This window comes from Anguilla rostrata, chromosome 4 (genome assembly GCF_018555375.3).
Source record: "Anguilla rostrata isolate EN2019 chromosome 4, ASM1855537v3, whole genome shotgun sequence".
In the NCBI taxonomy this organism is placed as follows: domain Eukaryota; kingdom Metazoa; phylum Chordata; class Actinopteri; order Anguilliformes; family Anguillidae; genus Anguilla; species Anguilla rostrata.
The window spans coordinates 24,072,266-24,090,888 of NC_057936.1; the positions used below are offsets into that span (position 1 = coordinate 24,072,266).

At 41.2% G+C, this 18,623-nt stretch overlaps 1 protein-coding gene and 1 non-coding gene across 4 annotated transcripts; both read right to left on the reverse strand.

Moving 5' to 3' along the window:
- Nucleotides 1–6,641: 6,641 nt before the first annotated feature.
- On the reverse strand, nt 6,642–17,979 carry safb (scaffold attachment factor B). Of its 3 annotated transcripts, none has more exons than XM_064331630.1 (21): nt 17,660–17,978; nt 16,606–16,693; nt 16,355–16,419; nt 15,463–15,708; nt 15,289–15,360; nt 15,138–15,174; nt 13,786–14,242; nt 13,351–13,397; nt 12,681–12,790; nt 11,996–12,145; nt 11,544–11,641; nt 11,383–11,441; nt 10,998–11,080; nt 10,754–10,899; nt 9,778–10,080; nt 9,517–9,651; nt 8,737–8,779; nt 8,517–8,637; nt 7,921–7,973; nt 7,551–7,605; nt 6,642–7,261 (listed from the first exon to the last, which is right to left on the reverse strand). In XM_064331630.1, the coding sequence occupies exons 1-21, from the start codon at nt 17,825–17,827 to the stop codon at nt 7,191–7,193; spliced, it is 2,607 nt and encodes an 868-aa protein (XP_064187700.1). In that variant the 5' UTR covers nt 17,828–17,978; the 3' UTR covers nt 6,642–7,190. The 3 variants fall into 3 exon arrangements, with proteins under 3 accessions (XP_064187700.1, XP_064187699.1, XP_064187701.1); XM_064331629.1 differs by having other exon boundaries at nt 8,552–8,637; nt 17,660–17,977; XM_064331631.1 differs by lacking the exon at nt 10,998–11,080 and having other exon boundaries at nt 8,552–8,637; nt 10,754–10,943; nt 17,660–17,979.
- LOC135254339 (small nucleolar RNA SNORA42/SNORA80 family) lies at nt 10,258–10,389 on the reverse strand. Its single transcript, XR_010329852.1, has one exon. It is a non-coding gene; the product is annotated as a small nucleolar RNA SNORA42/SNORA80 family (small nucleolar RNA).
- Nucleotides 17,980–18,623: the final 644 nt, after the last annotated feature.

Below are 18,623 nucleotides of genomic sequence, written 5' to 3' on the forward strand. Positions count from 1 at the left end.
CAATTATTGCAGATTGCTAGCCTTTGGGTTCTTTGTACCCTTGCATCCTTGGATCAAACCCCATCCAAGACACACAGCACTACATCATTGTTTCCCAATAGTCTTTAACTGGAAGTGAATTTCTCATCTGGGCAGTGAACCCCAATAAAAAGGATGATTGACTAAGGCTGGAAAGAGCATTTCCTGTGGTGGGCGTCTGACTTATGCCCCCCAACCCTTTTCATTTGCTTTCATGCAGTTCAGCTCTGAGTTCTGAGTCTCATTACACCTAGTCAAGCACTGCAGTGCCAAACAGTACCAATTAATTCAGTTGGAACAAAGCACTATAATAAATAAAACATCTTTTGTGAGGCTAACTGCGTTGTATCGCCATACTGTACGTTTTTTTTGGCAGTACCTCCTAACAGCTCATGGCTGACAGATTGAGACACTCCATACCCTTATTTTATACCTAACTAATTTAAACTTCTTTGGAGTGAGCTAAAACAAGCTGATCTACTCTGTGTCAGGACCATCTAAGTCAGGAGCTAGCTAGTGAACTTCTAATATTGGCTATTGGGTGTTACAACCAGTGCCCTTATCCCTCTAATTATGTCTGGCTTCTCTTTGGCAGCAACCACAAATCACATGAAGAATGAATAACACTCCCTGCCTGTATTTCCTCCATGGTATAACATTCCAAATGTTTTTGTTTTTTTTGTCTATACTTCTACTGACCACCACCCTCAAACACCCTGTCACAATTCTATTGGCTGAGAATGAACGGCCTGATCCAAAAGTATGACATCACACGACAAGCCCTCCCATAAGAAACCACACTCCCAAAAAGGTTATTCTAGGACATTGGACAGAGTGAATGAACATACATCAAGAAGCTGCGTGATCTGACCTGCCTTGCTGGGGTCTCAGATACAATCACTGTGCCAAACAATACTGTACAGAACACTTTTAACTCCTTAAACTCTGAGAAATGCAAACAATTCAGCACATGCACTATGCTAGACCCGTGCATATTCCACATTGGTCAGGTTTTTATTAAGGAGTCTGCTTTCTAAATGTTCCCTTGCATCTAGCCATTTTACTCAGGAAACCAATAACTCACTCACCACTCTTTAATATTTAATCCTTTGAATAGTAAAACTGCACCAACAGGTATGAGTACCATGACAAGGATTTCCTGCATTGGAACAATTCCTTTTACTTTTGCAGCTGGATCTTCAAACCGGTTTGTGGTTGTGCACAAGTGCATGCATGTGTGCATGTGATTGCAAATGGAAAGACAGTTCCATGATATAAAATTGTAATCATCCCTTGAGAAATTATCTCATTTGCCTGAAAAAAATTAACAACAGGCCCAACCAGCTAAGTTCTCAGTTGTATAGTTTAAATATGCACTCTGAAGGTTACCAAGTTCAACATTGTCATTTGTCAATATAATGTGATGGATGGTTTATAAATCATGATGTCCACATGCACTATGCCCATTTTACATAGTTAAATTATTTTGTACTGTACAATTAAATATGGTTCAAAAGACCACAGGACAGATGTAATGGCATTACAAAAAAGCATGGGTATGATTAAGTAATACTATTTCTCAATTAACAATGCGATTAATGAATGACCTTTTATAGAGTAACAACAGATTGCAAAGCGTTTATTTTGAAGTTGATTGGCCACAAGGCTTCTGTGACTTAATATGTAGGCACATATCGCCCCCTATCTGCATATCTGGAAGACACTAATGTAAATTCCTTCTTTCAATTTCCAGTGGCTCATTCTGGAATTACACTTTGAAATTCAGTAGTAATCAATGATTTATTGGGTAGTATAAAACTACAGAAGGCCTGTTAGTTATACATTCACATGTGATTAGAGAGAGATTTCTACACTTCCTGTCCAGGCAAACATTAGACTGTGTGAGCTAAGAATGTCTACCATATTCGTACTGAAAAACATATTGAAAAACTTGCAGAAGAATATTTCCTCAATATCAAGTTGGACACTTTTTTTGTCACCAATTGCAACCATCAATATATCATGCTGTCACATTGCAGGATTCTGATTGTTTCACAAAAGGGAAACTTTATGAAGTGACTTGTCAAATAAATTGTTCATAAAAATATAATGTCTGAAATACAAATCAAATACATGGCCATATGGTTACTTTAGCTCCTGAATCATAGTAAGCACTCCATAATGACCAAAAAAAAAGGGAAAAAAACTGGCTGTGAGGTCAGACTACTACGGTTTTAACACTTTGCTGTTTGAAGGCCATGTTTAACAAGGCTTCACAGTTGAGTCACGGAAAAAGATAAAACACTGAGGTCAGATGACAGTTTATCTCAGCCTTATCCAACTGATTGCCCCACAGTCTGCACAGACCCCTTGCAGGCTGTGGAAAGACACAATAGTGAAATGGAAAATCACTCCATGCTTCTTTCTTTTCTTCTTATTTTTTTAAATACCAAGGAGGTGGTAAATTTACCACTGATGGGAAGTTACCAGTGGTGCCTCAGCAAGTAGCAAATCAGAAATCTCTCAAATTAAGACACAACTAGACACAATAGCGAAAGTCACTCCATGATTGTCTTTTTTAAACACCAAAGAGGTGATAAAATGCTTGGGAAGTTACCAGTGGAGTCCCAGCCATAATCTGCTCTCAGAATGAGATGGGTTCAGGTTAGTCAGGCAGAGTATTTACTAGCAAATCAGAAAAACAATAAATTTACAATAATAAAATAATTTAGAAATCATTGCTTTAAAAATGTGATTCTGGCATATTTCAAATGTGTGTAAAAACTACTATCAATTCAATTACAGCCAAATATAGTGTAGCCACCTCCTGACAAAGGTTGTAAATTCCAATAAATTGTAGTTATTTTATTTGCACATCTGTTTATTGCCTGATAAACCAAGTTGTTATTAGTTATATACATGCAAAATATTTCATAACAATATAAATAGGCCCTTGAAATAAAGTGTGCCCATCAAAGAAACATGTTTTCTGTTTCCAAGGACCATCTGAACTTAAATGGAAGCTTGTTCATTAACAGATGCAACACAATCATTTTGTGTTAATGCATGTTTGTCTATAACAAAACACTGTAATACTCAAACATGCACTTTACGTTATGTCAAATTAACATGTACTTGTTAAGTTGTCACAGAGTTGCAGCCATTGCACTACATGTAACAGATATATCCTGGTCTGTTGCGACACCCAGGGATTCCTGCAGTAATACTGCAGCAGAGGGAAATGTAGACAATACTTTTCTAAATCAGCATAGCTGTTTTGGGATAGGGAATTATTATCATTAACACAGATGCCTTCTAGTGCTAAGGACAGCACAAGGACATGACACTGAAACCCCAAAACAAGGGGTAGGGCAAGGAGTCCGGAGGTGATAGTTCATACACTAATTCATAGAGTATCAAAAGGAAATGAGCACAGGCCACGATTAGAAACTACATATCAGACGCAGCGTTTGATAACCTGAAAAGAAACAAAAATATTTCAGGAAATAAGCATCCTTGTAAATGAACATTTAGTCTAGAGGAAAAAAAACAACAAAATTTTCCCAAGAAGCTGTTCCTTCTTTTAACGTCTGTGTTATAAAATAGATCAGTGGGGGAGGGAGAAAGCAGGTCACTGCAGTGTCCTGTGAGCTGTACCGCATATTTCTCAGTATCTGTGTGAATCTCTGTGTGAAATTAGAACTCAAACCCAAGAATCTTTCCCACAATCATTCCCACTTCTTGACAAGAACAAATGATAGGGTGACACCCTACACAAGATACAGATGTGACCTTCTATAGGGAAATATGTGGTCCACTGTGAAAAACGAAATTGAAGAAAAAACAAGCAAATAACTACATTTTCAGAACTAGAAGGATCATAATACTATTGTTTAAAGTCAACAAATAGCACGAAGTTAAAATGTTATCTGACATGTGGCAAGTAAAAATAATTAAAAAGTTATTCCCTAATGTAACTCACAGTAATAACGTTTGAACTAGTGTAGATAATTGAAAGTGATTTTCTGTCGCCAAACCAACAAGGGAAGGATGTAACATTTGTATGATAAAATGTAAAGGAAAATTTCAACAATGAATAACAAGAGATGGGGGAAAAATACAACGTGTGCGAAACATCAGGTATTGATTCATCTTTGAAACTTTAAGGTAGGATTATATTGTCATGGGAAGCATATGCATGTAAAGGCTTAAAAGGAAGACAATGGACATGTTCACATGCCATAAAACTGTTGATTCTTTCCAAATCTGTTGCAGTAGTTTTCAAGGCACAGGTTTATACTTCCCTATTTTTGTGAAAACCGCAAGTTTCACATCCGAGGATTCAACTGGCATGTAAAATAACCCGTTCAATTATAGCCACTGAAGCATATTTTTAACTATTCCAATCTCTTACCAAGCATTAATTGAAGACGTGGTACGATTTCAGTTCTCCTAAATTCTTCCCCTTTCTCCCTGTCAAATGATGAGTTTGATATGGATGTGGGCAGATCAGTCACAGCACCAGCTGTACACACTGCCCCTTGCCACATGCACAACTTTCACCCTCTCAGTTATGCACCAATCAGGTAAAACCAGGGCCTTGCTTCTCAAACCACTGGTGACTACTCATGCTGGGTGACAACTCGTGCCATTAAGTAATGAATGACATCAAACTTGCCTTCCATAGGGTAAGAGTGCACCCAAACCATGCCACGAAAACCCCACACCATATTAGCTGGTGGAATATTGCTTTTTTTTGGTTCAATACTTGTACTATGAACATCAGCAATACGGCGTATTGATACCTGGGGTTTTAAATTATTTGGTCCAAAAAATATATATTTATAATAATAATAACACAAGGTAATTTTTAGTAGGTATTACATTTGATTGTTAGGCTTTCTTGCCACACAATGGTGCAGGAATATGAATTACTTCATTTGCGGGCAACGTGACAAGCCAGAAACACTGTCATACACCATTCAGCAAGGCTTGTCCTAAGCACCATGCAGTTCTCAAACACATGTGTGGAAGGATGCCAGTGCCAGACTGAAACTTGAGAGCCTGGAATCCAACAGCTGTGCGGCAGACATACATCCACTTCATAAAAACCAAGTGGTACAGCACCACTACAACTACTACTGGAGAACTCTCGTTTTACTACAAACACATTTAGGATTTGTTCTGATTTCAGTCATAAAACCTATCACAAGAAAATTGTAGGTTCTTTCCATAGATGAGAGTGAGTCACGACACTTATTTAACACTGAGGTAAAGATCACATTGCAAATCGGAACTGATCAAATCTCACCCACTCACACCAAATGTGCTAATGTGCATGATGTCAATCATCGGAGGAGTACAAACTCTTGCACAAAATTAACCCTTTTCCCAAAATAGTCCTTTAATGTCAGAGCACTAGATCATTTTTCCATTGAACTCACCCTTCTCAAAAAAATCCCAATTTCGAAATCGAGAACTCAATTGAAAAATGCCACTTAAGAATGCATATAAAATCATTTTTTAAGATAAAATTCTTTCCAAATAGGAGTCACTGGTACACTCGTGGACAAACAGGCAGAAGGAAAAAATAAAGGAAAGTCTATCAGTAGTATTTGAATGTTCCAATCGCTCATCTTCACCCCATATCGATACATTTTAGACTTGCAGAGACTTTTAAAAAGGGCAATGCTCCTGTCCAGAGTAAAGACTCCAGTCCGGCTGTTCAGGCTGATGCCAACATCGCCAACATGACGGCCTTTTTAGATCTGGACCTAATTGGGCATTTTGGATGACTGGAACAATGTCAAAGGAGCCATCAACAATAAGCATGATAGCCCTTCTTATAGAAGTGGCGTCATATTTCCCCTGCCAAATTCCAGATGTTGGCAGTTTTTGCCACGGAGCACTATGAAGCAGGAACGTAACATTTGAAAGGATGTCCGGCACACAACACAGCCTACCGACTGTGGAAGCCCTATACCTTAATAAACGCTACACTCCAGCTTTATCATATTCGTGATAACTGAAAGTGACTGCCTAAATATACGTAGATATTTGAGACTAAATTCCATCTATATAAATTCAATAGAACAGTGCTCAGTTTGGATTGGCATAAACAAATGCATCATTTGGAAGACGAGTAGCTCTTAACTGTACAGTAAATGCTCGGCTGGGCTGATACGCATCATAAAAATATTGTAGTTATGCCTAAATATTTGCTGGTGTGAATATTTAGGTGCGATTTCACCTCTGTATAAAAACTTCAAACCTCATTGGCAAAAACTGCCATCTAAAATTTACTGACGGTTTTATGAACATTCAAGCTGCAACCAAAATAAACAAAACAGCCTAACCAAAACAAAGTTTTCCATGGAAGTTACAGACTTCAGGAACTAAGCTACATGTGTTATCCAACAAAGTTGGAATCCGAGAGCGTAACTCCTCTCCATTTTGCAGCTGTCAGTTCAAGTATGTTGGTGACATCTTGTGGTGCAATTACGAAAGAACACCTGGTTAAATGTAAATGAGGACAGACTTCTACTGAAGTATGCCAACAAAAGGTTTGACAAGTGTTTAAAGACAGTTTATATGTGCAAAAAAAAACCCCAGACAAAGACCACTACAATCCAAGGTAGTTTATTGAAATACATCCAATATTGCATGTTCATTATCAAGCTAAATAAATGTTCATAACAAAATTCACCCCAAGCCACAGTGTTCAGTAAACCTGTAAGCACTGTGAAACGCTCCTGAGCATTTCTCAAGACTTAACCCTCATCACTTAAAAGACATGAAAATAGAAAAAAAAAAAATAACAATACAGAATTGTATTTTCACATCGACTTGTTTTTCCATTTACTTTTAAAACAAAGGACACATGGAATGAAAAAAAAAAAAAAATCAATGAAACACCTGTGACGTTTTAAAACCCAGGTATGCAGAACCAGGCTGGCTGGCTGGGCGTGCGGCTAGTTATTCAGTCGCAGAACGTGAAAATCCAGGCAGGACTACAAAAAGGGTAACGTCTGAGTTGACGAAGCTTCCGTAAGCGGTATGTACGCTGGCGAAGGGAACACTATGACACTCAAACGGGTGTGGCGGAGGGGGGAGGACGTCTCGACGTTAGTAACGACGGCCGAAGGCGCCCCCCTGCATTCCGCCGCCTTGCATCATTTGGTTCTGCCGATTGAGGGCCCCCGAGAGGCCCTGCGAGGTCCCCCCCTGCACGTAGCCCCCGCGCCTGTGGGACAGGAGACCGGCGAGTTCACAACACAGCTCACGCACGCAACCCGCAGATGGCAGCCTAACTGCACACAGCGGACTGGAGTTAAAACCTTACATGTTACACACCCATGTGTATTTCTTTATCCAACATTACTAATCGATATTATCCACGTTTCATACTAACATCGTATTTAAGATGCGAGGAGGCCGGGACTGGAGAGGTATTTTTCTACCAACTCTTGGAGTGTAACTGTATAAAATTCTTAAATATTTAGTAAATCTATTTCTTGACGGTGAATCTTTACCCTGCCATTCCTCCTCTTGGCATGTGACCCTGTCCTGGGATGCCTCGGTCTCCACCTGAAATGAAATATTTTTAGCTTGCATAATGATGAGTAAAGATCCACCAAGCTAAGATTAGCAGTGCTACGGCATGTACTAAGTCAAACAATGACATCATGCCTACGTTGGGGGACCCTGGAACAGTATTTGGAACAGTGAATTGTTCCATGTACATTAATGGTCAATACAGTGCAATGAAGTTTTACTTTCTGGAATGAGTACACAATGCACTGGTGGGAGAACCTATCCACATCTTAAACCACTGATCAAATTTTTCATCCAAAACCATACTAAATTGGGGAAAGAAGTTTGCAGAAAAACGAAAAATCGCACCTTGCCAGGGTCTGTCACCATCCATTTTCCGCCCATCCCAATCACGTCCATCCCTGCAAAAAATAAAGAGGCGATAAACTGTTACTGCAAGTTCCTTTTCTCCAACTGCCCAGAAAATGTGGGTTGTGATTTATACAATACACATTTTACAGCAACCACTCAAAAGCAAGACTAGGTTAAGCTGGTAAAATGCAAATATCTCACTAGACAAAACACCTGAAATTAATAAAAATCACTTGCTGAAGCATTCCACCTCACCGCTCATCTAGGGTTTAGTTTGGTCGGAGCGTTGAGCTTCCGTAACACAGTAAGTTGAACATATTTCCGTTTACGATAACAACCAGAATTTTGAGGGGAGAGTAAGGTTAGTTGTATTTCATGAGAAACAAGTCTACAAAGTACAGGAACTGATTCAGTGATCATACCCAAGCTTAGGAAAATCTTTTATTATTATTTTTTTAAATTTATGTCAGTCATCTGGACAGCAGGTGCCGATTTAGACCAGCTACTCTGATAACATATGGTGCTCAAGGGCGCCAAACTGCAACTAGAATTTATGGCCGCTATAAATTACAGATTTGTTTAAAAAATAGTACCGGAAATGTAGGGTTTTAAATGACAGAGATTTGACCTGGACTGATTGAGGCCGCGTTTGTCATAACCCCCCCAGGAGTCACGAGAGTCCCGTCCATGTCTGTCTCCACGGTCTGAGAAATGCTGTGGAGGGAGAGAACAAGATTTTGAAAAAAGATGTTGCACACAAAACCCTTATGCTTAATGGGTACACTACATCAGAATGATAAGAGTCCTTTTTACCTGGCTATCTCTGTCTCCAACAATTCCCCGTGGCCCATCCCTCCTGTAAGAATCAAACACAGTTCAGCAACACTATTCAGTTCACATTAGAACACATTAGCAAACTTGCTTATGAATCAGTTCAAGAGATGTTCAGAGACATGACTGAATAAAATGAGCTGGATTCTAGCTTAACAGTCATGTCAAGCAACCAATACAGGCTGTCAAGAGTTAACTTTTCAGGCAAAACTTCAATTCCCACAATGCAATTAACAGGGTAAATTCAGGGTTTTAATTTCTTATTTCAGACCTTTTACAGGTCAGACCAAACCCGTGTGAACACCGACCAAGTAGGCCATGGGACTAATCTCAGCACGCAGGACTATTTTGTTTTAGAATGCTTTCAAAAAGGACTTGTAGTTACTCCAAGTTAGTTGAAGGAACTCCAGGTAACATTTAATATTGTTCCAGACTTAAAGAAGACTTCAGGTAATGAGGATGACACAGTGAACAAAAGCATTTGCTATCATAACTGTGTTCATTGGCTCTTTAGTTCTACAGCTTACACTGACTGGTTTGCAACATGACAGAAACAATTACTGAACATAAATCCCACAAATGACACTAGGCTGGATGCTTTTACAGGAAAGACACACACCCAACAGGTGCAAATAGGGTACATTAATAACTTTGAGGATTCTTCTGTCCCATGTGGCTTTTAACTTACTATTAAAGCAATGCACGCATTATCCAGTAATATATGCACTGCATTCAGTGAGAAGCGCCTCAGTCTGAACATACCGGTCTGGAAGCATGTCGTCCTGATAGCGCCCCCGGTCCCTGTGGTCAAAGTCTTGGTAGCGTTCTTGGCGGCCAAAGTCCGAGCGCCCGTAGCGGTCGTCCATGGCCATCCGCTTGTCGTGCCAGTCGTCCTTCCTAAAGGACACGTAAGAAAATGGCGAAGCGTGAAAGGCCGAACGGCGGACGGCACGCAGGAAGCAAACTCAAAGGTAAAGACGGCGCGAGGTCGCGGCGGGTCGGGGGGGGCGAGGGGGCGCTCACCGGCCGTCCATGTCGTAGGGCCTCTTGAGGGGCCGGCGGTCCTGCTCGAAGCGCAGCTGCTCCTGCTGCCTCCGCAGCTCCTCGCGCTCGCGGTGGATGCGCTCCTGCTCCCGCCGCCGCTCGTACTCCACCCGCATGCGCTCGCGCTCCAGGAACTCGCGCTCCATGCGGTCGGCGTCCAGCCGCTGCTTCTCCACCTCCAGCCAGTTGCGCTTGCGCAGCAGCCTCTCCCGCTCCTCCTTCTCCCGGAACAGGCGGATGCGCTCGCGCTCCGCGCGGCTGTCCCGGTCACGGTCCCGCTCGCTGGCGTGCCAAAAAAAAAACAGGACCAAGAGCGACCGCTACAGTTAAACCGTCACACGTAGAATGAAGGTGTAGAGCTGCCCTGGAAGACCAGCTTAAAACACCCGTTCAGTGGCTCCAACTATGTAATTAGGACGCTGGTCTGTTCCAGCAACTTCCACAGGACTGCTGACGTCATACTGCTCCACTCACTTCAGTGACTGGGCCCACGTGTAAAGGCCAGACAATGGTTCGGAGTAGTTTGCTTTAGCACAGAGTACACTATGACAGGACCATGGAAAGGACCCTGCCACAAATCCAAAGCCATGCTAATGTCTAGAAATACAGTTTTTAAGACACTAGACTCAGCTATTTCTATAGTGAAATCAGCTTCAAGAGCTTAAAGATAATAGACTGACTGAAGAAGCCTATGCTAATCTAAATAGTGCTCACATGAAGCACAATTTAGACTGATTTAGACTTGCCAGCAGCACCGTCTGTACATGAAGCACGCGGTCCATAACCCACTGTAGTAAACCTCCCTGTCTATAAACACTGTAAACAGTAAGCACCACTCCACCACTCTGAATCTTAGTCACGTGATACTGTATTGTGTAAATACATCTGTGTGTCCAAAAGTAAGGCATTAGGAGGAGAGGGTGTATTATGCGAGAGGGGAGGGGCTCATTCTCACCCAGAGTGCCTCCGCCTCTCCACCTCCCGGATCTCGCGCTCGCGCTGCCTCTGACGCTCGCGCTCCCGCTGCTCCTTGATCTGGTCAAAGGAGAGGATGTCCTTCTTCTCCTTGCTTGGAGATTTGCGATCCCGGCTCTTTGAGCTCTGGATTACAAGCGCACCACAGCAGTAGCTTAATGAACATAAATCTAAGGACCAAATAACAAAGCACACAGTTGAGGAAAATAATCAATAAAACTTACTCGCTCTTTGCTTTTGGTTTTCACACTGATGACAGGCTCTCCCTTGGATTTATCCATCACAACTGTCCTTTCTGCCCCACGCCCTAAAAGGAAAATAATCTGTGAACTACAACTATACGAGTTAAGGCCATAAGCCTTTGAAAAGTTTTTTTGAAGTGTTTTTTCAAAATTCTACATCAGTGCTCTAGAACTCAATTACTTTCAATTACCAGTAGTGATTGTTACATCATTAGAATGTTGACTTAAGAACATTCTAATCAAAAATTTGTGATCTTACACCTCAAAGGGTTAATAAGGCATTCTCTGCTCTCATTTTATTAATCTGTAAAAAGGAACAGTCCCAAGAGCACAAACAGGCCCCAAGTGCACCAGTTCTCTCACTTACCTTTGCCATCTTTTCCTGCTTCACCGCCTTCTGATTTTTCATCCTTGATTGCATCTGACCTGAAAGAATTAACAGGAATTCAATATGAAAAATAGCCCCAGTTAGCTACATCCACAGAGACGGCACCAGCAGAACGACATCACTTCAAGCACGCGACTCACTTTTCAGACTTGGACTCAGAAGAGTGCCGCCTGTCGGTTCCAGACTTCTTAGCATCGTTTTTTTCCGCAGGCTTCTTTCCTGCTGGTTCGTTCTTAGCCTAGAATCGAAAACAAGACCTTCGACTAAAAACAGAACACCGTTGCAATTTAGAATATGAAAGTATAACTAGGCATTGTGATTATATGGTAGCAATCTTTTAGGCTAGTGCTTATTAAAGCAACCAAAACAATATATTAGGCCTTGAACATAAAGTACCATTCACTGGCCTAGCAGATTTTCCACAGGTTTTCCACCAAAAAAACTGCACCTCGTGCAAATGAAGTTGTAAAGTTATTCACTCAGTACGAGCACATGTAGTGTAACATAACATTGTACGTATCAAACAGCCCACAGAAGCCCCCCCCCACCCCCCAGCCCCACCCCCACCCAGTAACCAGCCACACCGCCTCACCCTCTCCACGGAGATCATGCGCCCGTGCAGTTCCGTCCTGTGCAGGTGGCTGATGCACTTGGTGGCCTCGTCTGTAGTGCTCATCGTCACAAAGCCATAGCAGCGTGCGCCTGGGCTCCGGGCGTTCGTCACCACCTTAGCGCCCACCACCTGAAAGAACATGACACAATACGACAACTGTGACCACTTCCAAGTTCATAGTCTATGGCCCGTTTTGCAATTAATATACTGGTAATTCTCTATCACAAGCCAATTTTTAAGCCTAAGAATATTTGCCAATAAAACAAGTCTGTGTTTTTAATCCTGACAGAAAACATTTAGGTCAGTAACACTGACTTACGACTTGGAATTTGAGAATAAAATCCAGTCAGAGGCAGATATTGGAATTTTGTCTAATATGGAGTACATTCCAAGCACACTCACAGATCAGTCAAAGGTGAAAGTTTCATCAGCTTTCCCACACCATTACAGCCACTTGCACTTTCCTGTGAAATTGCTCCACCTACTGCTTATCAGGGGAGACTTGGCTCCTACTGGAGCCAGCTTCTGTACTGCCCTTAAGGTTTCCTTGCAGATCTAAACCAGCGACTTTCCGGTGTGAAAGGAAATCAAGGAAGTGAAACCTTCCTTCCCGATCCGTCCCGATATTGATCAAACCGCGAGCCTCCTCCGACCGCACACTCACCTTGCCATATTTGCTGAACAGATTCTTCAGATCAGTCGCTCTGGTGGTGGAAGAGAGTCCACTAACCCAAAGATTTCTTCCACTACTGGCTGCTGCACTACCAGCTGGGGCTTTTCAACACACAGTAAAATGACAATGAGTCTGGCGGGTCAGATACACTTCAAACAGATACCCTTCTCAAACTGTTACAGAGCCAATGTGTTCAACACATTCATGTGAATGTAGCTGTTTCGCCATCACGTCAGAAAAGGCCAAGTACCGTAATTAAGAGTACAAACGTATCTCTAACAAGAGCTGCAAGTTTATCCTGAAACTGGCTGGGCTGCACACCTACTGTACTAACTTCAAAACAATTAAAGTTATTTAACAAATCGCAAGCATTACCACCACTGCCAAACTATTTTGCTTTACTTCTGAGACTGATAAAGCAGGTATGCAATACGTTACCAGAGCCGGCTGCTGACATATACTCTATGCAGTGATTTAGGGTCACACAATTCAAGCTGAAAGTTTTTTTTTTGTAAGAACATTTCATTGTACAGTATTTTTCATCATGTGTCAGCGGCGATTGGTACAACCGTACTTCATCGGTTCCCACTCCACCCCAGTCCAGTCCCATTCTATACATTTGGTAGATGGCACATAAGGTGGTGCAAAAGCAAAAACTAACCTTTTTCATCTTTTGATTCAGGCTTAACACCTTTTTCCTCATCAGAACTAAGGACAGAGAAAACACACTGTCAGCATATAGGAGGGTCTTTAGCAGACGTGCCTACCAAAATACCTACCTGTGAACTATGAAAGCACCCTGGTTACGCCATGTTTCAATAATTAGACACAAACAGAAAGGGATGAGCAAAATATTTCAATGTGTCTAGCTTCCTTCACCAATCGCCTTACGACAATTTAACTACTTTACATTACATAATGGAAGGAAGAGGGGGATGGTTTGTGAGAAAATGACCAAAAAAACAAAACAAAACAAAAAAAAAAAACTTGCACAAAATGCGCGGACCATTTTACCTTCAAAGTGCACCAAACTTGTTAACAAAGGAGCCAATGTAACAAAGACAGCCATTGTTCTAGTAGACAGAAAACAACAAACCTCTTTTTCTGATCATCGCCCTCAACAGTAGAGGACTCTTTCGCTGCCGACGGTTCAGCAGCGTTCTCTTCCGTCTTCTGGGCTTCTTCCTCGGCCTCGGCTTTTGAGTCCATTTCACACTCAACAGCACATTCGGTTTCGTTTGAACCCTGTTCATTTACACTAGCAACCGGAGCGCACGCGCTTTCTGTGTCCATAGCGTCATCTTGGACACTTTGTTTTTCCTCCTCTTTAGATTCGCTCTCATTTTGTTTTTCTTCAGTCTGTTCAATGTCGCTAGCCGACACTTCGCTCTCCAAATTGAGGGCATCGTCCGCTTTGACGGAGTCAAATACGTTTTCTTCCTCGGCGACATTCACAGAGCTCTCGATGGCAGTTGGCTCTTCTTCAGATGACGGATCCAGGTGCTCTTCGTTAAGCGGCTCAGATATACAAGACCCGGCTACTTTCTCATTTTCTACGGATTTAACAGGAATAGAATGGCACAGAGTTTAATTCTGAAACACAGCAATCATCAACGAGGAACTGGCAAGGATGGAACAGGACGTGACCCTTCTCATTCCCCTTTATACATGAATATCAACTATAAACACTTCAGAGACTGGAAAAACCAAAGATACAGACCAAGCAACTACCTCTCTTTAAAATCTCCTTAGACAAAAGTTGACATTTCCTACTTTGTTTCTCATTTCACCTGGTCCAAGCCAGAAAAGAGAATTCTGATCTGAAGAAAGCCACAAGGCCACAGGATAGAGTTCCAGACAAGTCCATCTTCAAGCACATTCAGAGTTCAGAGTCCATGATGCAAGTGGGTGGGTTTGTCTTTTAACAGGAAATTCAGAATTCCGTTGGTGTCGTATACAGGTAGACAGTCCACTGGTGTACATTACACTACAGTCCTAAATTGTTGTTTGATGCCTTTTTTCCTTAAAAGGTTTCACATGCTGGGAGTCCGAACTCTTCTCTTCTCAGCTTCTCAAGTCTTCTTTTGTGGCAACCTAAAAACACTGCACAGCATCTGCAACACCTAAGTGAGGGCCTCAATTAAAGATACTGCGCCGTTTAAAATTACTGGCCATGTGCGTAACGTCACAAGTGCTGGGCTTAAATGCATAATGATGAATCTACATGCATCATACAAAAAGATTAAAAAGATTACCCAGTCAAATCAGTCAATTTCAGTTTAATGACAACAGCATTACGGCCAATGGACCTTGCCACACAGAGCCAGTAATTGCCTTTGGATTTCCAGTCTCTTCTTGAGGACTACCACTGAGAGCAAGATCACCGAAATGAAGCAACTGCATAGCAAAACCAAGTGGGAGGGTGTACATATGTAACTTAAACAGTACCTTCTTCGTTTATGGCTTCTGGCTCCTCGTCTAGCTCCTAGGAGAGAGAGAGAGAAAAAATAATACACTTTATCAGATGACAGGTTTTCTATCAGATGACACATCGAGATTATTCGAAAGAATAAAATACATAAAACGCCTGATGACACACCTCTTTAGATGACAGGCAGTTTAGATCCTCATCTTTTGAGTTTGTGTCAGCAACTTCAGCCTCCATTATTTCCTGAAAAGAAATTGTAAGTTCAACAGCAAAACAGGAAACACAAATAGGAAAATAAACTTCTTAACATGTTGCATGTATGTAGTGTATTCCCAAACCACCCACATCGTCTGGCTTCAGCTCCGCCAGCACATCCAGAGAGTCGGATTCATTGGCGTTTTCATTGTCAGAGGTGGGCTCCTCGAGCGCGGCTTCTGGATTTCCATCGTTAGAAAGTGAGTCCAGGATTTCATCGGCATTGTACTCTTCACAGTCAGCGGGAATGCCATTATCGATGTCAGCTTCATCTAACACACTCATGTCCATGATGTCCATTTCCTGCAGGTTGTCCAGGTTCATCTCAGGATCATCCTGAAAGAAAAGGTAATGTTTCTCATTTGTCTTTCTGGATTTCCCAAAAAATTAATAAATGTAAATACTGAAAACAACCCTCTAAAAATCACTCTTAAGGAAAGAAAACACTACAAGATAATCTTATGATTTTTTCTTCTATTTCTACATTTTTTGGACGTAAAAAGAGCAGCTGTCTTGCCATGACAACTACAAGTATTTGCTGAAAATTTTATATCAAGCATGCAAGCATAAGGACACAGTGTTGAGTTTCCTCCAAAATCTACCAGGCTACAGTAGATTATAGTAGTAGAACTACACTTTACATGCCAGCTGAATTCTGTGTATAATTGTGGTTATAAATCTAACAAAATTCTAAATATGCATATGATACAGTTCTTTATATCCGAGCTACATTTTCAGTGACATTAATCAAGTGTTTCTGCTACAGCCACATGCACCATTAATATGATTTTGTCTCTGATTTGTAGTGACCAATCATAACCAAGAGAGCATAAATAAATGACAAGAGTCCCCTGTTGATTTTCTCTGATTTGTACCTTTTATGATTACTTCACAGGGGATTCCTGTTGTTTGGGCTCACTTGTTTTTGGAGAGGATGCACCCAGTTATACATCAATTAGTTACTGTGGTCTAATAAACTCACCTGCCCATCACCAGAATCCTCTTCAACTGTGCAGTCTTCAGGTCCATCACTTTCCTGTCTTTTCCCTGAAAGATAATGAAAACACTGTGAAAGAGCCACACAGAGCAACGGGCCATAATTTAACTTCAGCACAACTAACTAAACACCCACTGTAGATGTGCAACAATCGAAAACTGTTAACAGAGGCATAGGGAAATTCACTAATTATTGTGGCAAATGGATGTTGTATGACCTTGTGTTTTCGATCGTACCTTTGCTGGCTCGTTTGGGTGCCTTCTTCGGAGTTGCGTCTAATATGACAACCACCTCATCTGAATTTCCCCCTTCTTCTTCAATTGCCTGCCATAAACCATAAACATTTATCCGTTACTAACATTTGTTACTATATTGAAATGCAAGAATGCCTTCAGAAATATTGTGCCAAACACACGGGGCAGTATTCTGCGTTACGTAAGAAATTATCAGTTATCGTATGTGTAAGTTAAAATCACGCAATGCCTGTACCTACCTGTAACGACCTAGGCAACTAATGTGTATCTCTCAAAGAGGACTTTACAAGAGAGCCCAGCTGATCAATCCACTGCATCTCCAAAGTCTCCCCGTTTGCTTTATATTTAGATTGCCTAACAAAGCTAAATTCAAATCAACGCATACTAAAAGTGGAGGACGGCGATCGGATGTTACTAAAATGTGCTAGTATTACCTAGCAACTAGCTGTAGCTTAAGTCTCATTTTCAGCTTCAATAAAAAGTCGTCCTTCAAAATCTGTGCTAGTTTGCAGGTATACATAGCCAATATAAACAATTTCGCCAAATTATGAGAAATTAAAGTAGGAACGTATTTATATTACTCAGTTCTAGTCAGTACGTTTGCTATAGCGAGTGTAAGTTAGTCACTTCGCTGTGGGTAATGCGAATCGATCTTACTGCAATGTTTTTAGCACCGGGTAAACGTGACTGATTAGCAACTAGACAGAAAATGGAACACTGGTTATCGTTACGGAACACGCAGTTATTCATATCATGCACGAACTGGATTGCCACTGTAGTCCAAATGAAAATTTAAGAATTGTTTGCAACTCGTTTTAGCAAGCTAAACAGAATAAACGATTACCCCACCCCCACCTCCATGTGGCTTAGGGCGCCAGCTTCGCCATATTATGCAATGGCATCTATAAATGCAATGGTGAGTTATTGTAAATCTCGAAAGTACAACCTTGATGCCACACATAAATAAAATAATTTCATTATAGCTAGCTAGCATCGCCGCAACGCAAGTTAACGCTCCGGAGTTTGCTATCCTTACCTTTTTCAGCCTCTCCGAGAGCATACTCTTGTTGCCACTGGTGTCTAGGTTTCGTCTTTTTAATTCAGCTTTCAAGTCGATCACTCTCATCTCTGATAGCTTACGAACTCCGGCTCCATCCTGCACCTCAGTCGGTACCGGTTCTCCTGCCGATGAGCTCTCAGCCATGGCTACAAAAACAACTGATTGCGGACTTGTGTAAACACCACAGTTTCACTCTTAGGAAAATAAAGGCCCAGGACAAAATGGCGTTCTTTAGAGACTGAGAGGGCCAGGCAAGAATCAACGAGCGTGCACGAGTTGCATTTGGAAACTAGATACTGAGCTTGCGCAGACCACAAAACAGACCGCTGATCTGAGGCCAGTACAAAAACTTCTGCGACGTAACCTTCGTCCGTGGATGCTAGAATCGAAGAGCTGGTGTGGGTACATGTTGCGTAGCGTGGAGTTCACTGGAAGGTGAGATTCAGTACAACACCCCAACTCGAAAATAATATTCCAGCTTTTTACTACAGTATTTTCCACTCTGCCACTAATTTATATTAGAATAGTTATTGTATTGCACTGATTGAGATTCACATCAAAAGGTTAAAGGGCAGTTAATGAGCCTAAATAAAAGTCCAATGTTCAATTGTTGAAGCTCTGAATTCTGAATCTCATTTTTATTAAATGAACTGAATTGACAAACCAAATCTATTGTGTTTCCATTATGTTCGTCACATCAATAGTATTAAGAAATATAATCAAATATCATTTATGATACAACATTAAAACATACAAATATTCATGTTCTTGTACACACAGCATTTTAGTCAGTCATGTATTCATTTAAGCAAAACAATTGTTACTAATTTATTAAATATGGATGAAATAGTATGGCAATTGGATATTATATTTCCTTTATGGATTAACTTCTTACTTTGCCCTTTAATTATAATTCTACATAATTCCTCCAGAATGCTTA

Bases quoted from the DNA above. Each gene is read 5' to 3' on its own strand.
- safb (XM_064331629.1), bottom strand. From the start codon at position 17,827: ATGGCTGAGAGCTCATCGGCAGGAGAACCGGTACCGACTGAGGTGCAG. The intron at 14,243-15,137 runs GTACTGTTTAAG...TTAAATCCGTAG, and splicing joins AGAAGCCATAAACGAAGAAG to AAAATGAGAAAGTAGCCGGG. The intron at 10,081-10,753 runs GTGAGAATGAGC...TTGGCACGCCAG, and splicing joins GAGAGGCGGAGGCACTCTGG to CGAGCGGGACCGTGACCGGG.